We start from the raw sequence: 23,344 nt of genomic DNA on the forward strand, positions 1-23,344 counted from the left end.
TTGTTATCACATTAACTTTGACAGCCCTGATTTTAAATGATTCAGCGGCTGAAAAGGTCCATACAGACTGCTGCTGTGAGTACTGGGGTTTTTTTGAATGCGGCAGCTGTAGTAAATATATGTATATATGCAGCTCATGACAGTGAAGTGCTTGCCCATGTATGTTAGTGGCTTTTTTAAGCACAAACAAAGATAAAAAAAAAAAATCCAGCCTTTGTCACTGCTTCAGTATGGTCCATTAAAGGCTCTGCGAACCTTGGTCCTGTGTGGAAAAAGTACATAATGGTACAAGAACCATTATGTCAGTCTCATACCTGCTCTACATCTTCATGTTGCACACAGCTGTCACCTTTTGCACTACATTTAAACCACCCAGGCTTATTCATAACTTTTGAAGAAAACAGTAGCCCACAGTGCAATATTTGCAGTATGTATGAGCATTTATGAAACTGCATAATCCTCACTCTGCCTTCTCCCTCTCTCGCTCTCTCTCTTGCTCTCTCTCTTTCTCTCTGTCTTTTTTTCCAGGATGGGAAATTCACCAGAGCTGAAGGACTCATGCCAGCAGAACCACCTGCACTCAAGATTGTGGGACAGTCCTCGTTTGTCGACTTTGGTGAGAATGACAGAGATTTGGTGTTTGGTGTTTGCTGTCATTTTTGACAAGCACCCAGTGTGTTTGTGTGTGGTGGTGACAGAGTCACAGACAGATCCCTGTTAAACCTGGCATTAACTGTGGGGATTCGGATTGTAATTGGACAGACTGAAGACAGACAATAAACAGGAACTGCCTGTGTCAAAGCTTTTCTAAGATGCTTCAAAAACCTCTGAAAATAGTCTGTAAATAGATTTGTACTGGGCAGCAGTTTATTGAAAAGTGACTTGCCCCTTCTCTGTGTGTGGCACACCCATTCCTCTCCTACGTCCTTTTAGCTCCCTTTTGTTCAGAGCTGTGTAGCTTCAAAGGCTTTCAAATAGGACTGTGTGGTCTTTTTGGCTTAGGCATCTCCACAACGCTCTCATTGCATAACTTTTTTTCCCTGCACACACCACAAATGCTCACCACTTTCCAGACAGGCTAATCTCAAGTGTGTACACACAATTGCAGACACACACTTCCACAAAACACACTCTGGCCACACACACTCAATCCTACATAGAGCTGGATTTTTCTGAACAGCTTATCCCCTTAAACAATCTTGGCCAGTAGTATTTATTGTTAAGCTCAGCTTCACATTTATCCACAGTAAATCTCCGCTGGCTCTCTAATCTCCAGGCTGCAGCCTGTGCACCACAAAGTGGCCTCCGGTCGCTCTTGTCAGAGCTACCACCTCAGCCAGACGATGGGCAGATTTGGTGGTTAAGCTTGGTTTTGAATTTTGAATTGAACTGTTTTGTTTAACAGTCAATTAGTAAAATCTGAAGGAAAACTAAATGAATAATAATCCTCCTTCTCTCAGCCTTTACTGTCAAGAGGGTCCTGAACAATTCACTGTATGTCCAATTGCAGTTGTAGTTGGTCAGGTGCCAAAAGTAAAAGACTGGTTCTGCTGAGCGCCCCCTGTGTAAGATGTGGGAACCTAAGCTCAGCTGGCTGTTCTGGAAGAGTGGTTTTCCTAAGCCTGAGGTCAGCTGAAGTTACAAACTTTAAAGTGAGATTGTAGAACTTTTAAGTATAAAAAGTGGCAGTTATAAGTTTATGGCATATTTATTTCCCTTCTATTGAAATGTGTTTTCAGAATTTTAGAATAAAAAGTGTCGAAACAAGAGAGTGATAAAGTCAACAGACTGACCCAGTCACATCCCGGCAATGTCTGTATAATGTTTGCTAACATTAGCTAGCATGATCCACCAAAAGCTAATAGTCGTAAAGTCGTAAAGGCTTGGTCCTGGCAGAAAGTGGCACAGCAAAATGTGTGGTTGGAGAAGCTTGGTGATGTAGGGCCTACTCCCAAAGTCCAAGATCTACTGTAGCTCACAGATTGGTGTTTCCACTTTTGACATTGCTATTAGTCAACAGCAAACATTTGCTAAATCTCCACACCATTGGAGCAGCTTTACAATTCAGTAACTGCAGTGATGTTATTTAAATTCACCTTGTTTTTTCATTTAAAAATTCCACACCCAAATTCAGACAGCGCCAATTAGTTTTGTTTTTGCAGTTGTTTATTTTCTATTATCACTAAGACCATTTTTTTCGCATGTGTGACCTTATCAGTCAATTTGAGCTATGTGCTGTCTTTAACAGTGTAATGTTCAATGCATTTTTAATTAAGTTTTGGGCTTGTGTGGCACTCATGCTCATGAGCACAGACACAAGTGTGCACGCTGAACTTCATACTGATAAACACATCCTTATTGGCAAGATTAATCTGTTAATCTCATCGCAGCTCGGGGTGTCCATCAAATATTTAGTGAACAAACTTCCCCTTCCCAAATTGGCAATAATGTATGAGCCAGAGGGGAAATGACCTATATGCTGTGTGTGTGTGTGTGTGTAGGGGTGTAGCAGTGTGTGTCTGTATGTCATGAGGGAATCTGTCTCACAGCGTGTTTGGGTCATTTTCATGTATGTAATTCATCATCTCTAGGGGTGGTGACCTTTTTTTCTTTAAATCTCGAGCTTATCTCAACAAAAACTTTTTCATTTCTTTAATCCTTTGTCTTTTTTTTTTTTTTATTCCTCCTACAGCTCGGAAAAGTCATTTCAAGACGTTGCCCTCATTAGCCGAGGATTGAAGCTTTTGAGGGTCACGGTTCTAATAACCTGCCAGATTCTGGGAGAGAGATGCCTTGCAGGATGTAACGTCTCTCTTCCTTCAGTCCCGTTTTGTCTACTTCACTCAGCCCCTCCGCGGCTGTCGCTGTCTATCTTTATTTCTCTTGATCTACTGTATATCTGCTATCTATGGCTTACTCGCTTTTCACACTCCTTTTCCTTCTCCTCCCTCTGTTCTTCATCTAAACATCTTTTGGTGTCATTGTTATGACATTGTTGCCTCTATAGTTACCCACTATCATCTCATCTCTCTTAATCCCCATTCATTTTACCAAGAGATTGTTAGTGTTTGACAACTTAAACAATGATATCCAGCATTATTTAAAGAAATTATAAATGGTGCAGGCAGTAGTTGATTAGACACACTGTATCATTTAATGTTAGATTTTAATTTGAAATCCATTCAGTAGTCTGTATCTGTACTCTGTATCTCTAAGTCTCTCTTGTCAGGCAGAGACAAAAAGAAATGCTCTATGCCAACAAAAGCCGAGTTACTGTTTGTTATGAAATCAATGAGGTTGGATGGGAGACTCAGTACCAGTCAGATGAGATTGGGTCTGACAAGAAATACACACCAAACTGAAAGAAAACTTACTCTCTCCAGTAAAAACTCTTTAAATATTTTAATGCCGCAAGTCCAAAAGTGATGCATTTTGGCCTGAAGCAAGCAGTGTTCTTTCCTTTGTATTCTGCTGCAGCTGTAAGACAAACACACATACAGCTCAAATCAATACAGAAAGAATATGCTGGTCCCTTCTCCTTAGCACATATACAGTATATACTCTCTACTGTAAAAATACAGGTCCAAATCTGAAAAACCAGTCTATGTTGAAGTTGACTGTATGAAAAAGTTAACAATGGTCGTCGCATGAAATGCTACAGAACTGTCTTTCTAATACCAGAGATGTTATACGGGAGGAGACAAACCACTGCAAGCATTTCAAAAGTCTGAGATGGCAGTTGTATTATATCCTTTCCCTCTTCCTCAAAAGCCAAGCGTCTGCACAGCCGAACAGGGAAACTTATCAGTGTATCTGTGTTGTTGCATTTATGAGAGCACAAAGTTGAAATCCACAACAGTTCACCTGATTTTGTGCAGCTGCAAGGAAAGGAGGATATCACACTCATGCAAGGGATTACCAAGACAGGCAAAGTTATTCAAACATTTGACATTAAACTTGTTCAGGTGCTCTGGTGGGATGAGCAGACAGCATCATGCCACAGCAGTCTGGACTGAGCTGTAAAAGAAGTTCATGTTTTGAAGCCATGTGCATAGAATCATAACCTGTGGGAAAAGGTCATCTTAAACCTCATTTTTGGGGACAGTCACCAAACTTTTGAAGCAGCTTCTTATCAGATTAGACTGGTAAGCGGTGCTCACATGATGATTTAAGGTGGTATTCAAATATATAGCCCCATTAACAGTAAGGCTCAAGTTAGGGTTATGTGGTCAATCATTTCATAATTTTGATCCTGAAATAACTATTAGGTAGATGCCATGTTATTTTTTCTTAATGTTCCTACTCTTCAGAGGCTGAATCGTCCTAACTTTGGTGATCCCTTGATCTTTCCTGTTGCACCATCAAAAAGTTGACACTTTTAGTTCTTGGAGGAATATCAACAACTATTGGATTGAACGGCACTTCAATAGGTTACTTTTTGAGCTGTGGATAAATGTGTTGCATTTGACTCAAACCTCTCTCGCACAGTCACAAAAAACTGATGATTGTATCTTGTCACTGTTTGAGTGAAATTGTATTTGTTCCCTTTTCCAACTATTCATGATTCATCTACCTGCACTACCTACTTAAATTGTGCTCCCACTGCATCTGCCTTTCATTTGTGGGTATCTTGGATTTGCAAATGTTAAAATTATTCTGCCTTTGAAGAAATCTACCCATGCATGAAAATACCAAGTTCTTGCCAGCCAGCTGATTATCTAATAACACATTAACGTGAGAATTAGTGTGTATGTGCAGGTTTTAAAAACACAGGTAAACCCGGCTAAAATAATGCAATTGACTCCCATTTGCAGGAGACAAGTTAGCCGTCCAGGGTTTTTTTGTTTGTTTTTTTTATTCATTTGTGTCACTTTCGTCATTAGAACATGCTGGAAAAATGGGCAGAAGTAGAAAGCTGCAGCTCATGAACATCGTCAGACTACGAATAACCGATGCAAAAACTAGTTTCAAAATAGTCTTAACAACATTCTGCAATGGAGACATCATTATTTCCAGACATGCTAATGGAAGTAGCTAAGAAGTCAGACATCTCAGTACTGCAGAGTCATTCGTTGTATAACTCAATGGCTGTTGTACCCATTCACATTGAAAACAAAAGCTGGTGTTCCCCCACTAACATCGGACTTTTTATAGTGTCATAGTGCTAAGCCATGTTTGGTTCTCACATGGTGGGTATCCCAACAACATCATGACACTCTGTGACAGAGATAAACTAATGTTAATGCCAGCTCAGGCATTCTGCTGTGTGGATTAGATGCACATGATTTAAAAAACTATTGCTCTGCTGATGGAGTCTTCTGTATTTCTAATTTGTCTACCTCCTCTTCTTTTTCTTACCCTCCTCCCCTTCCTCCTTTTCCAAAACTTCGGGCCCAACTCACTGCTGCACAGCAGCTATGATTTTATTATTACTATTCGGTGTATGTTTCTCTGTGTGAGGCTGTTTTATAAGCCCATTTGATCAGTTCTCTCCAGGCTAATTAAAGAGCAGCATCTCAGCTTTACCATAAAGCCTTGAATGAATGGCCGCAGGGAGGCCGACTGAAAGAGAGGAGAGGGAGTGAGGGGGGTGGCTCACTTCAAAGATGACATGAAGTGATAAAAAAAAAGAGGATGAAAATATGAAGATATGCTGAAATGGCTGATCTAGAGGGGGGGCAGGGAGGGGACTGAAAGAATGAACAAGAAGGGCAGGACACGATTACAGAGCAACATTGCATCCCTGTGTGATCTGGAGTGTGAATTATTTCCATCACACATCACACTTTCAATTGTCACTCTGTCCTTCTACCGTTCCCTCTCTGTCTCCCACGGCATTTTCCTGTACATCCTCGTCTGTCGACCGTCTTTTACTACTTTCCCTAGATCTCTTTCTTTTTCTCTGTCTCTTTTAGTTTTTTAACAATTTCTGATTATATATCATATCCGTAGCAACAATAATTCATGAAGACACAGTGATAAAAAGACACTGAAACATAACTTCTCATGTGCTTGTGCAGTAAAAGTCAGCTTTTGTATCTCATATTTTTTGCAGACCATCAGATACAGTGCTGCTTTACTGCATCTCTGCCTGTTCTCCCAGGGTTTAGCATTCAGGCCTCATTTAGTGAACTGCAGAACTTCACATTTACACCGGCCTATTTCATCTTCCTTGTGGGTCTGACTATTAACGTGATCAGTTAATCTGACATGTTACTCTTAAAAAAAAATAATAAAACTAATTCAGTTGGTGTCTTGGTGGAGAATTTGTTTGAAGAATACAGTTAAATGGGAAGTGGGCTTTGTGTCATCTTACTACCATATAATAGAATTGTCATTAATGTCAGTAATGAAAAACAATGCATGCTTTCCTTTTTCTGTGCATTCAAAATGCTTCCAAGTCAGATGGGATGTTATTGTGTGTTAGCTACAGAATTTGTGCCCAGTTGATGAAAACCTTTGACGCTTTCTTTCTTTCTTTTGAAGGAACATTTTTTGTGGCTTTTTCTTAATTTTTTTGGCGTTCCCTTTTTCTAATTGGTCCATAAACAGTTTTCCTCTCTCTTTCTCTCTTTTTTTTAAATCACTCCTTTTTTCTGACATAAATGGACCAGTCTCATGCATAATTTGTCTTGCCTTTCAGCTGAACCAGTCTGGCCTGTGTCACCAACCCTGGGTTTAGTGCTGTATGCATGGCAAATTTTAATCTAACAACAAGATTTATTATTAAGTACCACTTTCAGGCTGAATAACATATTGTTGTAAATTCTAACTGAATTGCACAATCAAAGATGGCAGATACTGGCCTTCCACAGAGCACCAACAAGATAAATCCACCAAATACCAAATGGTAATAATACATTTGGATTCAGTTGTTGCTTTTGCTTGACCGATTTGCTGAAAATCATCTGCCTGAGTAGTGTCCATATGACTAAACTGGAGGTGTGTGTTCATGTATCTGTTCAGGTGTGTGTGTTTGTTCATGGATGCATACGGGAACCTGTCCACACGCCAGTGTTTGTGTGTGAGCAGTTCTTTTTCCAGCACTAGACTCTTAATAGATGCACAGCATATGCCAGACAAAACAGGCCCATCTGCCTTATCACTGAGGTAATTGCATTTTTCAAAGTGACAGCGGTCGATGCATAATTCATCATTAGGTAAAGCACAACGAAGTCCCACAGCCAAGTGTGTCAGTGAGCTTCACTGCAGGTAGGATGGAGGGAGGCTGCTCACCGACCAGCAGCTCACGAAGATATGGAGATTTAGCAGACAGCGAGATAGGAATGTGTTTGGAAGTGATATTTAAAATTGGAGCGACTGTCATCATGCTCTGCGTGTATGTCAGTGTGAGAGTGTGTGTGTGTGTGTGTGTGTGTGTGTGTGTGTGTGTGTGTGTGTGTGTGTGTAGGTAAGTCAGCATGTTAACAGGACAGCCTATTTCTCTCAGCTCTCCCCTCAGGCGTTCCTTCTCCACTCATCTTATTATATTGTGTTACATCCAACCTGTCCTCCTCTCCTTTTTGTCTGCCTCATTCTCTCCTCAACCACCGCATACCTTTCACGCATTCTTTCCCTTTATTTCCCATTGTATTTTTTCACTTTGACTGGCTGTCTTGTCATGTTTTCAACCAGTGCTTTCTCACTCGCTTTGCTTTTTTCAGTCCAGCATTCTTCGTTCTCAGTCTCAGATTTCCTGCAGGATTGGGTGTGAGTTGGAGTGCTCCTCAGCAAGTAAAGACCAGACTCAGATGTTTAAGCAGTATCACATAAAAGCAGCCATCTGCATTTGTTAAAGACATCCCTCCAGACCATATTAATGATGTAAATACACCGCAATGGAAAAAATAAAATCTCTTTATCAAACACCATTTTGTGATATCCCCCACATTCAGAAATATTCCTATCCATATGCAAATAACCGAGTCTCCTGGGTTTACAGTCTCCAAGTTCAGATATTAATTTGCACATTTTAATATGCAATTTAATGCAAATTGCAAAATACGTCTGACACAAAAATGTCCTTCATTGAAGGTAAAACCTCCATCTTCCTCTTATTATGCCTGCTGTGCAGTAATTATGCTTAAGTACTGCTCTAAGTTATAAGGGACCACCCACAATGTTCTACACATTTATTAGCACTTATTTTGAATTAGTGTTTAAGTATTATCAAATTGTGATATTTAAAGGGAAATCCAAGCCGCCATTTTGTGATTGCACCCACTATAATGATTTAGCAGAGGTTTATCAAATATCCCAGGACAGTTAAAACAGGCGGCCGGAGAAGGAGATGTGAGGTGCGTAACTGCAAACGTCAGGTGTAGTGAGCTTGGGAAGGGCTACATAGAGCACTGGAGATCAGGTAATTCCAACATTTTGATTAATTTGTAGGCACAAGATACAATTCAGGCCTACGTTTTTGTGAATTTGTCCACTTGTCTACAGTGTAGAGCCAGGACTATGGGATGCGTGTAACATTTTTTGAACCTACCTCAGAGGAAACCAAGCCCACTTCTGTCCAGTAAAAGCCTCAAAAGCATACGCCAGTTACAGTAGCATGATAGATAGTAATGGTGGCCTGAATTTGATGAATTCACTGTTTATCCGACCATAAATTAGACAAGACTTAGATTGGAATCATGATACATGCCGGAGTGTTCTTGGTGCCAGGCTGACTGCAACGTAAATTCCTTTTAACAGCATTAACGCACACATGTTACGGCCCTCAGCCTGGTCCGTAGTTTGGGAAATCAGGAAGCGATGAAACAATGACGTTGTGGATGGCAAGCAGAAACAAACCTCACTGAGCAGAAGCAGAAAAAGAAAAAGCTCATTTGAATGGCAAGTTCAGCTTCAAAGCCCCCCCAGATGGTTCTCTTGACAAGAAGCCTTTACTGTTGATGTGAACTGATTTACCACTCATAGTACATCGAGTCTCAGTCTTCGCAACTAGATGTATTAATCGATTGACAGCACAGAGAAAAACACAAATTTATCACTTAATTCAATGATTTTGGTGAAATTGAATTGTTAAAAAAACAATTTTCTGCTTTTGCCTGTGTGTACCTCCAGCTGCCCTGCCTCACCTGTTGGTGATTTACACAGTTTCCTTGTGGACAAATAGCCTTTCTTGTTGCAAAAGTAACTTCTAATTGCTGCACACTGTTGCTGTGGTTAGCTGGTTAGCTTTATTAGCTATAGTATAGCTAGTAGCTATATATGTGCATTGTTCTGAGACCAACTGGGAGATGACTTGGCATGCTTACCAACACAGTCAGCAGTTGGGAGCTGCAGCAGTTGCTTCAACACAAGGAGGCAATTAAGGTAATTAAATACCATTAGTACACAATATCTGCAACTTCTGTCACTGCTTGTATATTCAAGAACATCCTTTATCCCGGACCCTATACTCAGACTCAAGAACAACACTTTTTGGTTAGGGTTAGTATTAGTATTTAAACCTTAAATAAGCATGATTGATTCTGTGTAAGTCGGTTCCAAGAGAAGAGATTTTGAGGCATATGTGACAGGTTTTAAAAAATAGTTCAAATTTTCAAATGATTCCATTTAAAAAAAGCTGTTGTATTGAAATCACTCTGGGCTTATGGAGGCATAAATAATTTGTCTGGTGAAAACTGTGTTTTATATTTTTTCTTTTTTCTTTTTCTTTATGACTCACTGGTCCCCCAAAGGACAACACCTAAGTCATGTCACCCACATGCCGCCCAATCTATTACAGCTATCACATGCATGCTTGCAGAAAGCTCACGTACCACACACAGACCTCTGTCAGATCACAGGTTTGAAATAACACTCAGGCTTCTGGCAGCTTCTCCCCATGTGCGTTTGCATATTATGATTTGCATTGTTATTGGTGCTGTGTTGTACTCTATGAATGCCAATGTGTCACAATGCATATTTGCAGTTCTCTCTCGTTGTCTCTCTATCGCTCATGTTTTCTTTACCCATTTTCTCCTCTGGTTTCTTTCGTTCCTCTGCCCCGTCCTTCCCCAGGCCTCCCCACTCGTCACCACCCTCTTCTCATTTCAGCCCCTACCTGCAGTTTCTTCCCTCTGCGAGTTTCTCAGCCAATCTCCATCACACCACGCATCGTCAGCAGGAGGGAGAGAGGAATGGCAGGAGGGAGGGAGGGAGGGAGTGAGGGAGGGAGAGAACGATGGTGAATAAAAAGGAGGTTGGATGGACAGAGAAACAGAGGCATTACGACTGAGAGGGGACTAACAGAACGAGGGAGAGAGAATGACTGACAGAGAAGTGAGCTAGAAGATGAGGAAAAGAGAGGAGGAGGGTGAGATGGGAGACGGGTGAAGGAGAGCATAACGGGACTAAAAGAGAGACAGATGAATAGGTAGATGAAAGAAGGTATTGATGGAAGAAAGGACAGGTGGGACAGGGTGTGTGTGTGTGTGGCAGAACTGACAGTAAGCACTGGAGACAGAATGCCAAATAACAACCGCTGTAGGACTGAATTAGCACTCATTCGGTGTCTCTCTACGTCTGCCTGTTTCTTTGATTCTCTCCTTACAACAGCTCATCAGCATCTACACATCTCTGTCTCTAGCTACACTCCAAAAACCCTCAAATGATGCAGTAGACTCATATTCAGTGTTTCAGTTTGTTTTCATCACACCCACACTAATGCAGTCAATTAGTATGCCAATGACTGTTTATGTTTCTAGCTATTACAGCATGTTCTGCACTAGTTATTTGCAGCACTCCTGCAGCCTCCGCCTGAATGTCTGCTAACTGATGTGCTGAGAACAAAGACCGGAGATTGCAAACTTTATGTTGAAACAAATGTTAGTATTGTGCTTCTGTAAAGTTGGAGGCATTTTTGGAGGACTTTTAAAAAGGACGTGTTACGATTAACCTCAGGTTTACAAACTTTAATCTTCAAATAACATATTTTTTTCTCATATGGTGCATTGCTGCAGCAGCCCTTTTGACGCCCTTTTAAATGCTCCGTTTTAGCTACAGAAGGAGACGTCTCGCCTCTGTTCCATCTTCGCTGTGAGCCAATCAGAAGCAGAGTACCCAGCCGCTGCAAAACATTTTTGACCGTTGCTCAGACAATGTTAGCAGTCTATAGACATCAGAATTCACCCCAAGTGGGCATTTGTAATTTCAGTCCACGAAATAATTTGTTAATGAATCAAACAGCAAAAAATTATTATTATTGCAACCACAGTGCAACATTAGATGTACATGTCATTTCATTACATTGTGTCACCTTTAAAAAAATATATTTAAAATTGATAAAAATGTATGCCTTGCAGTGTCCCTTCCAAAGGGGTTGACCTAATTCAGACCCCACCATTACTCTTTCTCTTTGTCCCTGTTCATACTGGAAAATAAATGTTGTCATTTCACTGATTTGAGGGCTAGTAACACTATTTTACACAGTCAGTTGGAAAAAAATGATATGATAATGTTTAAGAATGATATCATTAATTTGTCTTTAGTGAAACATGATGAATATCAGCCACGTATTGGGACATTTATATTTTATCCTGTATATCAATGAAATTATAAATTGGAGCCAGTAATATTAAGCCAAATTTTTAATTTCATTGAATTTTTCATTGACTTAACAAGCACAGTGTTTACTGTACACAATCAGACACATCTGGTGACAGTCATAGTTGGATTGCAGCATTGCGAGTCGAACATGACTTTGCTGGTGTGGACATTTATTAACATATTACACATTCAGGGGAAGACATTATGATTGAAATATCCAATACATGTCCTGCAATTTTTCCAGGAGGAGAGAAAAGTCTACAGGTATTTTACACTACAAATCTTATTGGAATATTAAATAATCCAATTTTTCTCCCTGCAGCTTAGCCTTTCTTACTCTATGGCATGCATACACTACAGTTTATAGTTTATTAAAAATACTAAAATGTGAAATGATCAGTTATATTATCACCACCAACCATGAGAAACAGATGATAACCGTGAAATACTGTTGGCCATAGAGATCATGTGTCTCTATTTTAAGTGATAAGTGATGTTTCAGTTTTTTTGTTTTTTTATTATAAATGTCCATTTTCAATAAATTCCACTAACTTGATTAAACAAATACAGTCACCTTATGTCGATCACAACAGTCTTATGAATATGTAATAGTACCATAAAAGACCTGTTTACCGTCTACATTTTGTAGTGCATCCCCTTATCTCTCTCACCTTTTCTCCCTGTCTTCTTCAGTTGCCCCTGACAGCCATATTCGGTTTCTCCTCCTCTCCTGCTTTGTACTGTCATTCATCATCATTGTCATTCAGTTTTCCCCTTCCACATGGCACAACATCTGTTTGGGAGTGTTCTACTTGCCCTGTTGAAAGGGATTCAGACAAACGGTGCGATGAGAAGCCTGGAAGCAGTTTCACCTCTTCATGTCTGGTGTCACTTTCCGTGCCAACGGCTGAACACAGAACATGTGTGCACTGTCTTTATGAACTAGACATAAAACTCTCACAGACAGATCATAGTTTAAAATAGTTTAAAGTTATGTGATGAAATAATTGTTTTAGCTCAAGTCAAACTCAATGTACACTTCAATGTACTAATGTTCGTTAAATTGTGGTTTTATGTCATACACTGGCATTTGACAAATTCTGATTTATTATTTGCATTTAATTTTTTGAGAAGTTCTCTCCACATCATCATTCATAACAAACACACAAACAACCACACTACCACACTACCACATGTGTAGGGATTTTATTTTTGTCTAGTATGTGCTTTCACATGGGCCTCACGGGGTTTCATGCATATACCATGGAGGATGTGTGCACTGCTGTGCAGGGATTGTTTTATCGCGCGTGCGTGTGTGTGTGTGTGTGTGTGTGTGTGTGTGTGTGTGTGTGTGTGTGTGTGTGTGGTGGACTGAAGTGTTGTGCTTTGAAGAGCTGTTGTTTTGATTTGGTGACTCTGTACCCGCTTGTGCATTAGATGAAGCCTGCACGGCAATATGATGATAATAATTAATAGTGATGGAAATCAGTGGAGAAAATGATCCTTCAAGTCAGCTGATATTATTAAAAGGCATCAAAGAGAAAAGTGCTGCTTGGATGAATGTTTGCTCGTAGGAAACAAGCAGGTGTTCCTGTGATCCGGCTCACATGTGGGGGGAAAAAAAAGCATGGCACCATTTTCTTTTGTTGCCAGAAGCTGCGCTGTGCTTTGAGTTGCCTCCAGAACAAATCTGAGGCATTCTGATGGAATGGAAATATTAAAATAGTTCCACTGTAGAAAACAAAGGATCATGGTTCAAGCTGCTTCCATCCAACATTTCAGCTTTGCAGTTTTAATTCTCTCTGTTTCTGTTTCCGGCAGATGGTGATGGCTACCAGGACCACCTCCTGCCTGTGTGTGTGGATGCTGCCTGTCTACACAGTGCCATCTACCTGGCCAAGTCAGGCTCAAAGGAGGTACATAATACACACATGACACTTGATGTATGGATTACCTTGATTTTCCATCCAGTCAGTAACTTTTTGGATTCAGTACTCTTCTTCTAAGCCTTTACTACTCTACCATTCTTTGTGACACCAGTCTGCTTTATGTACTCATCTTCTGCTCAGATTTGTTGGAAACTACTTTAGTAGTTGTAAGACTTTCCTTCTGAGTTGCTCCAGTGTATGTTAAAAGCACACACCATAAAGAGTTTAGCTAATAAAAAATGTATGTCCTCAAACAGTATCTCAGTCATTCATCCCTCATGCAAAACTCTGACTTACAAACAGAGATATAATGGATGCCACAAGATATTTGATTTAGGAAGATATACAGTATAAAACCTTGTGTTTGAGCTGAGAAACAGGGCGCTCCAGAGAGACGTGTTCAGGATAGAACATTTCCATTGCAATTTTTACTTTATGTGCAGTATATCGACTGCGTGTATACTGTAACTGTGTTTATATAGAAGGTTGATACTACTGCTATTATGTGAGAGGAAGATGATGAAATGTGAGTCTGTGCTATAGAGATGAAACAGCCAGACAATTAATGATGTAGTTAATCAACAGAAAATTAATTGGCAATTGCACTGCCCAGCCAAAAGAGAAGTCAGACACATTAATATTTCGATGGACCACCTTTAGCTTTTGGCGGTTTATGGGAGAGTCGAGCTGCTGCATAGAGTGTTCTCCAGCACATCCCAAGCATCTCAACGGGATTAAGATGCCGTCGTTGCCAATTTGGGAGACATCGCCCAACCCCAGTTTTAGCTTCTCAAATGTAAAACTTTGCTGCTGACTACAATGTTGACATTTCAGCACCTTTCACAGCATTACTCTCATTACATAGAGTACAAAGGAATTAACAGCTGTAAGGTAATTGTTCATGTTTGTACACCGCCATACTGCTGTGATACGGCATTGACCAATGACTTGGTAAATCTTGTCCGAGTTTCTGACTTGGAGTCCATCTTGGATGACCATTCATTTTCACTTTTCTGTGTTGGAGATTGTTTTTTTTCTCAGTATAATGGAATGCAGCATTAAAGAAGAGATGATTGAAAAGAAAGTGCAGTTTTCCTTTTCACACTTATTGGACCCTACCATCCACACTGACTGCTCCTCCATCACACCACTCCTGCCTTTAATTAGGTTAGGGAGGATGGTAATCGCTTCCATGACCAAAAATGGGTCACTTTTCAGCAGATTATTTATTTGTTAATGCATTTTTTATTCTCATGAAAACAGTGTCATCCACACGATTGTCCTTTATGTTCTTTATGGCTTCACTCCTCTCTGCATGGTTCCATTTCAGTGTCAGAGCTCCTGTCTTCAGCATACTGGCTGTCTATTTCAAGAGGACATTAAACACGTGGCTCACTGCTGGGGCTCTGGCTTAGAAAGACGTAGGGGCTGATCTAGTAGTGATAGATCAACACACACATTCAGTCCTGTCCGATTAACATTCATCTTACAGAAGTGAATATATACATGTTTACTCACAGTTGTTCTTACACTCACATGAGCACACACTTCACCACCACCGCCACCTACGTACCATCTTGTATAAGTCTTTTCAGTTGCATCCTACCATTTGGCAGGAGACTGCACTCCTTTTTTTTTGCTTCCTCTGCTGCCAGAGAACTAGCTTCCACTTTTTATTTTCAGTCCAAAATAGAAATATTACAGGCTTATCTGCATGTCCGCCCCCACACACGTGCACAAAAAAGGCACGTACACGGAGACTCACTGATGCACGCTCCCTGTGGACATGCCTTCTTTTGTTTGCCTGTCAGTAGCAAAAAAAAGGGAGACTGAAGAGAGAAGTGAACGGAGGAGTGTTGAAAGACGGGGAGGGGAGGCAGGAAAAGGAGGACTTATCTGCACTGATGGATGAAGTGAACACATGTTGTGTTCTTTGTCACTGTGTGTTTGAGAGACAGTCATCACTGCCACATAGAGAGACTGGAGCAGAGGGAGGGATGGGTGGGCAGAGTGTGGAGGTTACCAAGCTCTCTAGTCTTCTGTGTTTTCATGGAATCGTGAAAAAATGATAATAATATGCAGACATACTGATGAGCTTTTTCACAAACGTGCGGTTTCTATGTTAATCCACTCACAGTTCTGATCCCATCAATTCAGTATTATTTTTGGCGTAAACACTCCCAGTGCCGTAGTTATTCTTGATTTTACACCAGGTGTGTACTGTAGGGCTGTGTGCATGTGGCTCCATTACAGTGGAGCAGCTAGTCAGCAGATGTCTCCTCTAGGGGTAGCAGCCCACAGAGAAAATGGAGGGAGTGATGTAGAAAACAGAAGGGGGGAGAATGAAAAGAGAGCTTGATGTCGGGAGGAGAGACATGGCAAAGTAGTGGAAGGGCAGAAGAAGGAGGAGGTGGGAGGAGGAAGGTGAGGCAATAAAAAAAAAAAAAGCTTTCTGTCATCTCTTCAGAGGGAATAAGAGCAGGAAAAATGGAAGAGAGGATGGAGAATGAATAAGACAAGTGATATGTACACAGGCAAAGACATGATGATGCCTTCGGGTGTGCATGGAAGTCCCGCTGAGTAGAAACGAGTGTGTGTCTGTAGTTTGTCTCCAAATGGCAATTCAATCCTTCTGTCCTGCGGTCTGAGCCTGAGCTCTGCCTCTGCTGTACCTCTGCAGCAGCTCCAGGCCGTCAGTTCACCATATTGGAGGAAACCACAGGGGTCTCCAACAATCGCACTGCTTCACTCGCTGCCCTAACAGGCACTCACTGATCAAGACTTCTTCTACAGTGGACCGTTTTGTGCTTCCACATTCTATTACACAGTTGCAAATTACTGCAGAGAATAATATATTTGTATGTCAAGCCCAGTGGTTCACACAGGTGGTATTTGTTTGATTATTATGTAATATAAATTTAATTACTTTTTTTTTTAATGCATGTTTTTTGTTTTATATGTCCTTTTATAATGATGTCTTAAACACACAGCCAGTGCACAGTATCTGTCCTGTGTGAGTAAGTTAACTTGAGGATGGGATGATGAGTAATTAAGTTAGTAGAAGCTAATTCTTGAAATCTGGTGTTTGAATTTATTTATTTGTTTTGTTTTCCCTTGTTTTTGAATGCTTTGGTTCTAGATGCGCTAAACTTAATCATGTGATGTTATCACATTATCGTAAGTACTAAAGCTGCAACTTGGTGCTCTGTTAAATTTATCCCATTTTTGACATTTAACACAAAATGGTTAGTTGACATTTTAATTGATAGTGATTTGTTGGTTCCCTAAAAGGTCCATGGTATTCTATTTGCTATGATTTAATTTTAAAAAACGGCTTTGTATATCTCTCACTGTTACGCCTGTCAAATGAATACTAACAATCTACTGTATCTTAGTTAGGTGGATGGAAAGACCTCTTGAACATCAGTGAACACTGCAAGAATGAGCATTTTTAGTGAAAGAACTGCAGTGGGGCGTAGACGCCGAGTGCAGGCTGACACAGCGCTCTCCCACACTGCTCATCTAGCATCAATGAGTGAGTGACCCCAAACAGCAACTGTTTGGCCACAGTTCACATCCCCTGGCTCTGTGGCAAGAAGAAACAGCCAGGCATTGATTTGCTTTGGGGATATTGCTGTTGTTCTTCTGTGCCAACTAATATTGAATTTTATGACAAAATCCAAGAAATCCCAAACTAATGCCTTACTTATCACAAGACCTGGAGATAATGTAGATTATGACAACAGCTCTTTTTCCATTCATTTAGCCTAAAGGAAGATGACATGACCACAAATCTATATCGCTGTATCTTCTTTTTTATGTATAACAATTATAAAAGGAATATTCCACTTAAACATTTTTCTAGCCCTTTTCACACTATTGGTATTGTTAGGGAACATATCTTCCAAATCAGGTCTAGACTTATATGAGGTTTGAGGGGAGTAACCTGCCTGATAATGAAGGTTAATTAGTATATGCAACTTATTGTCAGAGTTATACAAGGGGTAGGATTACAAATCTCAACAGTATTTATCTGTAGAAAACCCAAAGGATATTTACCTTTAATACCTTTAATAGTCACAGAGCTTGTCCATCAAGTACATTTTCAGACAACAGACATACATACAGGGGAGGATCATGGAGCACAAGGAGACTTTGTGTAAAGTCAGCAACAGAGCCAACCGAGTCTTAAGTTCCAGAACGTACAAGGTTTCTGTTATCTACTACTTTGGTTATTTAATTGGATTCAACAGGCACAATTTGCAGCATTTTTCTTGCTAGGTTCAAGAGGTTAACTTGCTGAATACACAGTAACCCATAGCAATGGTACATTTTAAAGATCCTCGCTTGCATTTGAGTTTTGAAGCGTATCTTGTATTTTAAGTTGCTATCCCTTGTTGAGAAATCAGATGAAGACATATGAAGACACAACAAAGTGCCTTTTTTGCACCATGGTTGTGTTACTGTAGCTGGCATGGCAAGGAGCACAGTTCTCTGCTACTCCAGCCCTCTAACTGCAAGTTATCACAGCCAAAATAAAGCACATTATTTTTAATATGCTAAAAAAAAAAAATCTGTGCAAACCTGTTTTCCACTGGCCATATGGCTAGTGAATGTTAGAATTTTAACAACGTAACCTAACGGGTATGTGAAGCAAATCTACCAGCCACTTTCACTTCGTCTTGAATCTGGCTCCTCTGCAGTGTGTTTTAGTATCTTTTCATATTTATTGAGCAAGAAACTTGCCTCTGTATAAAACAGATACAATTAAGTTTTCTGCCGAATTCTGTAATGATTATTAGTGTGTACATGTTTTTTTGCCTGCACATTTCTTTCTCTTATAAAAACTTCCCATTGCAAAATGCAAAACACACGTTCTACCCCCATGAAGACCGTGCCAGCTGCCTACTGTTGCTGCCCAGACAGTGTAAGGGCAGCCAGTGTGAGTCAGACAGCCTCCTCCTCCTCAGCTCAGTCAGCTGGTTAGTCAGTGGTCAGAGAGGTGACACTGGCAGCAGGTAGCAGCGTCTCCACCCCGCTCAGCTGACACAAAGACATATGGTCTCGCTCCCTCTCTGGTTCTGACACTTGCCCTGCGCTGTGCACCGATTTCTGCCGAGTATACGATGGAGCCCTTAATCTCACATTCTGTGTTGTACGCTCATATCAGATTTTGGCAGAGATGAGGACCTGAGCACTGTTTTAATGATTTGCTACTTGACAGAAAAAAATTACTTGAGGCTTGACTTGGATTTTGAAGTTGTAGACTTGATTCTTGAATAGAGTCATGATGGCTTGTTTTAAGTTACATTTTTACTTTTTGTCTGTCAGTATTCCACTGTTTTATTTTTTTTAGATTGAGAAGAAATTAATAATTAGATAAGCTTTATACATTTTTTGTATTACATTTATTTCATTGAATACTAATAAATATAATACAAATGCAGTTGTGCATATGCAGTTGCCTTGGGTGGGGGGGAGACTTGGGACTTGTTTCTTGTTTGGACCAAAAGACTTTAATCACTTTACTAGATTTGGGTACATGAACTTAATGACTACAAAAAAAATTGCATTTTTTAGATTTCCCTGCCCCAACATACCTGACTGAAATGATCAGCTGATCATAAAGCGCTGCTGAAGCCTGATAATGACACATTTATCTGAATCATCTGTGCTGAAGCAGGGAAACATATAAAACATGTAGAGCAAAGAATTGCTTTTTGTCAGAACCTGTCATTGAAAATACTTTAGTAAAAGATTATGTGCTTGTGAATTATATTTTGGGGTAAAATCATAACATAATGTAGGTCCATAGTCATACAGTTGCCAATGATTATTGTAATACTGGCCTAACGTATACTTTACTATGTTTTAGTCGTGAGCCCTTCTCGCCCACTCCTCTGCTGTTCAGTCCCATGCTGTCTTTTAGTGCCAGCTCTAATATGATGAGTATTACAGTCATTATATCGCTTGGATCATAAAAGCCTTTGCTTCATTACACGGCTGTTTTTTTCTTTTTCTTTTTTTTTTTTTTTTACATTTTATTACCTTGGAAAGCCTCGTTGTCTGTCGATGTCGCAGCACCCTCCCACATCACCCCGTAAAACCCCACCACCACCTACCATCCCACCGCAGGCCGCCCACATTTTAATTTCTTGGCCTAATGAAGCGGGAGCTCTCTCCGCCAAGCTGAATCAATGGGAGTCTGCAAGCATGCCGCCGGTTTTTCACTGTAGTCATCAGCAAAGCCAGGAGAGCGATTTTATGTCAAGGGGTCTGTGTTTGTGCCCCTCATGTTTTTTTTGTGTCTTTCTATATACGTGCTTTCGTGTTTTGTGTGTGTGTGTGTGTGTGTGTGTGTGTGTGTGTGTGTGTGTGTGTGTGTGTGTGTGCCTTACACACTCTGTGTTTTCCCGCTGTTTGATAAAAAGCTATTTGTATGCGGGATCCTTCCCTTCACTACCATTAAAGGTATCAGATTCCCTCGCAAGCACAAATCCCATCATCGTCTTCATCTCCATTAACTAGGTCATTTGGATCACTGCACACACCAACTCACACTCAATTTGGTCTTAATATGTTGACATTTGAACCAGCGAATGTCAGTATTGAGTTATTTAGACTTTGGAGCTGTTTGACTAGAAGGACGTTGGGCCTCAGATTAATCTATAGAGACACACACTTGACATTATTCAAATTCTCTGCTATATTTAGTGATTAAATGTCAAAACCTCCACAGTTAGGACGAAGGAGTAACTGCCTCATGATTTATTTAAGCTGTTCCTCTGTCAGGTTGGCTATTCATTGTAGCTTCTCATAAAAAAATGAAAAAAAAAAAAAGATAAAATTGGATTAGAGACCTTTAATATCCTCACTGAGGCCCATATGACTTCCCTCACAACCCACACACAAATCAGCTGAGCAATGAGAACAAACACAGGGTAAACTGAAGTGAAGTGCCGTATTGAAAAATGTAAGTGCTGATTGAAGAAGACTGATCTCGAGACTTCCACTTTGCAGTTGCACTTTGTGATATCATCTGCTAATTTACCACAATTAGTTCTTGCATCATCTGCTCTTGTTTTGCCAAGTGTTCACACAATATGATCATCATGTCATTAGGTCATGTTTGACAGACACAATCAAGCTTTTTACCAGGAAATTATAAAATATTTAGATAACTATGCTTAAAAAAATCAGTTAACTTTGATTTGACAGAGCTTGATTAATTACTTTTCTGGTAGGCTTAATGTTTAACTCCTGCTTGATTATGCCATCCCTCTGTTATACAGTCATGGAAAAAATTATTAGACCACCCTTGTTTTCTTCAATTTCTTGTTCATTTTAATGCCTGGTTCAACTAAAGGTACATTTGTTTGGACAAATATAATGATAACAACAAAAATAGCTCGTAAGAGTTTAATTTAAGAGCTGATATCTAGCCATTTTCCATGGTTTTCTTGATAGTAACCAAAATCACTTAAGTTCTTACATCAATAGCTATGGCACTGTACTGCCAAAAACACTGCTTTTAAGCATTCCATGTTTTCTTTTCTGTTTGCTTTAAACACATGATACACACAGGAGTTAGTACTTGATTGCGTAACCATTGTTTTTGATGACTGAAGCCATGCGTCTTGGCATGCTCTCCACCAGCTTCTGACATTGTTCTGCTGTCACAGCAGCCCATTCCTGTTGCACAAATTCTAACAAATTTGCTTTGTTTTTGGGCTTGTGGTTCTCCATTTTGAGTTTGATGATTTTCCATAGGTTTTCAACTGGATTCAGATCTGGTGATTGAGCAGGCCAAGGCATGGTGCGAATGTTGTGGTTCTCCATCCAGGCTTTAACTGACCTTGCTGTGTGGCAAGGGGCATTGTCTTGTTGGAAAATCCAGTCATTCGAGGCAGGAAAGAGTTTTCCAGCTGATGGAAGAAGACTGTTTTCAAGAGTAGCCCTGTACATGACCTGGTTCATTCGCCCTTCACACAATTGCATTTGCCCTGTTCCACTCATACTGAAACAACCCCAGATCATCACTGATACACCCCCATGTTTTACTGTAGGGGCAAGACAGTCTGGTTTGTAGGCTTCTCCAGGCCTCCTCCTAACCAGTAAGTTAGCTGGAGTGGGCATCAACTCAAAATTGGATTCATCACTGAAGAGAACCTTAGCCCAATCATCAACAGTCCAATCCTTGTGATCCCTAGCAAAGAGTAACCGGGCCTTCCTGTGCCTTTCGTTGATGAAGGGCTTCTTCCGTGCTCTGTGTGACTTCAGACCAGCTTCAACAAGTCGGTTTCGAACTGTCCTTGCCGAACGAGTCACATTTCTCGACAGTGCCCACTCATTTTGAAGGTCCCTGGAGGTCTGACGACGATTCCTGACACAGGAACGGACGAGTGCACGGTCATCTCGTGGGGTAGAGAGACGTTTCCTGCCGCGGCCAGGTAGCAATTTGGTAGTGCCGTGTTCGGCTTGTTTTTTCTTGTTGTAATGAACAGCTGTCTTGGAGATCTTTAGTTTTTTTGCTACCTGTCTCTCACTCATGCCAATTTCCAGCAGTGCCAAGATGGCTGCCTTTGTGGCTTCACATAATTCTTTTGTTTTAGGCATTATGTGAGAGCTGACAACTTCTGAGTTGTGCTATGGCTTGAATGTAAGCAGGAAACCACTCTAAGCCTTTGCATGTGCAGCGCTGCTTATGACATGAAATGGCCTCTTATATACCCTGGGAATACAATTAAGCTTAAGAATGTCAAATAGGACATAAAGTATTATGTGATCAGCTGCATTTTTTGTCGTGTTCATTGTATTATACCTTTAGTGGTACCAGGTATTAAAATGAACAAGAAATTGAAGAAAACAAGGGTGGTCTAATAATTTTTTCCATGACTGTATTTCTGATTGAATGTATGCACACAAGTATGCAGTTTGCATATGCGTGTGCTTTCGATCTCATTATTTGTAGTGTTTTTCTTTCCTGAGGATGTCTTTTTGTTTGCCATCTTTTTCCCTCAACCACTGCTATTCTCCCAAGCTGTCTTAAACTTATGGACATTTATTCATAAATTAAAATGTCATCTCTGCTTTAATCAGCAGCTCATATGCCATCATATATTCTGCAGATGTGTCTCTTTAGCCCAGTGCATGAGACGCACTCTGTGTTTTGGCATTTTTGTGCCGTTGACTCGATGCTGTTGGTATTCTCCGTGCAGTTCCTTACTCCTCCTCTAATCAGTGTTAGAAAAGAAGCAACAGACAGTGCACTGATTGCCTCAGGGCCAACAGCAGCACAGTGGTCTGCTGATAAGGCTGCCGGCCAGCAAAGGCCTCACTCTGTCCTGAGAGAGAAAGGCATGGTAATGCTGAGCCCAGACCAAAGGACTGCGGCGTAAAAGATAACTCACCTGTGAATTAATGTGCCTTGCAGACTGAAGAGCAAAAAAAAGAAATTGCAGACGTAGTTGCCATATGAAAACCTGAATAACTTCTGACATTGGAACTAATGTGTAGTTAATGCTCGATAGATCAACATCTTTCCCCATTTCAGGCCTTGACACCTGGAAGGCAAGTGTATTCTTACATATAGCATTTTACCTTCAGTAGATAATGATTTAGTCCAAGTTCTGCTTCAGCAGACCTAACTTCAACACGCATCACAGCGTAGTTACAAAAATGAGGTGAAAATTAGCAGGTCCACCTTGGTGTCATGATTCCGTTACTGCAGATAAATACGTGTGATTACTGCAGAATCATTCAAACTGAGAATTAATGCCAATTATACCTTTTCCCACTGGAGACAGGAGCCAGATTAGTGTTTTTTTTGTCAAGTGTGAAAGAGGTAATAGTCATCAAAACCACTCTTGTGTTTC

General features: G+C 40.4%; 1 protein-coding gene across 1 annotated transcript in view; it reads left to right on the forward strand.

Moving 5' to 3' along the window:
• itfg1 (integrin alpha FG-GAP repeat containing 1) overlaps nt 1–23,344 on the forward strand; it is a 138,183-nt gene that overhangs the window by 35,171 nt on the left and 79,668 nt on the right. The window contains exons 8-9 of the mRNA XM_037094518.1: nt 529–616; nt 13,363–13,457. Of these exons, the coding sequence (XP_036950413.1) occupies nt 529–616; nt 13,363–13,457 (183 nt within the window). The remainder of the gene's footprint in view (nt 1–528; nt 617–13,362; nt 13,458–23,344) is intronic.

This window comes from Acanthopagrus latus, chromosome 4, assembly GCF_904848185.1.
Source record: "Acanthopagrus latus isolate v.2019 chromosome 4, fAcaLat1.1, whole genome shotgun sequence".
NCBI lineage: Eukaryota > Metazoa > Chordata > Actinopteri > Spariformes > Sparidae > Acanthopagrus > Acanthopagrus latus.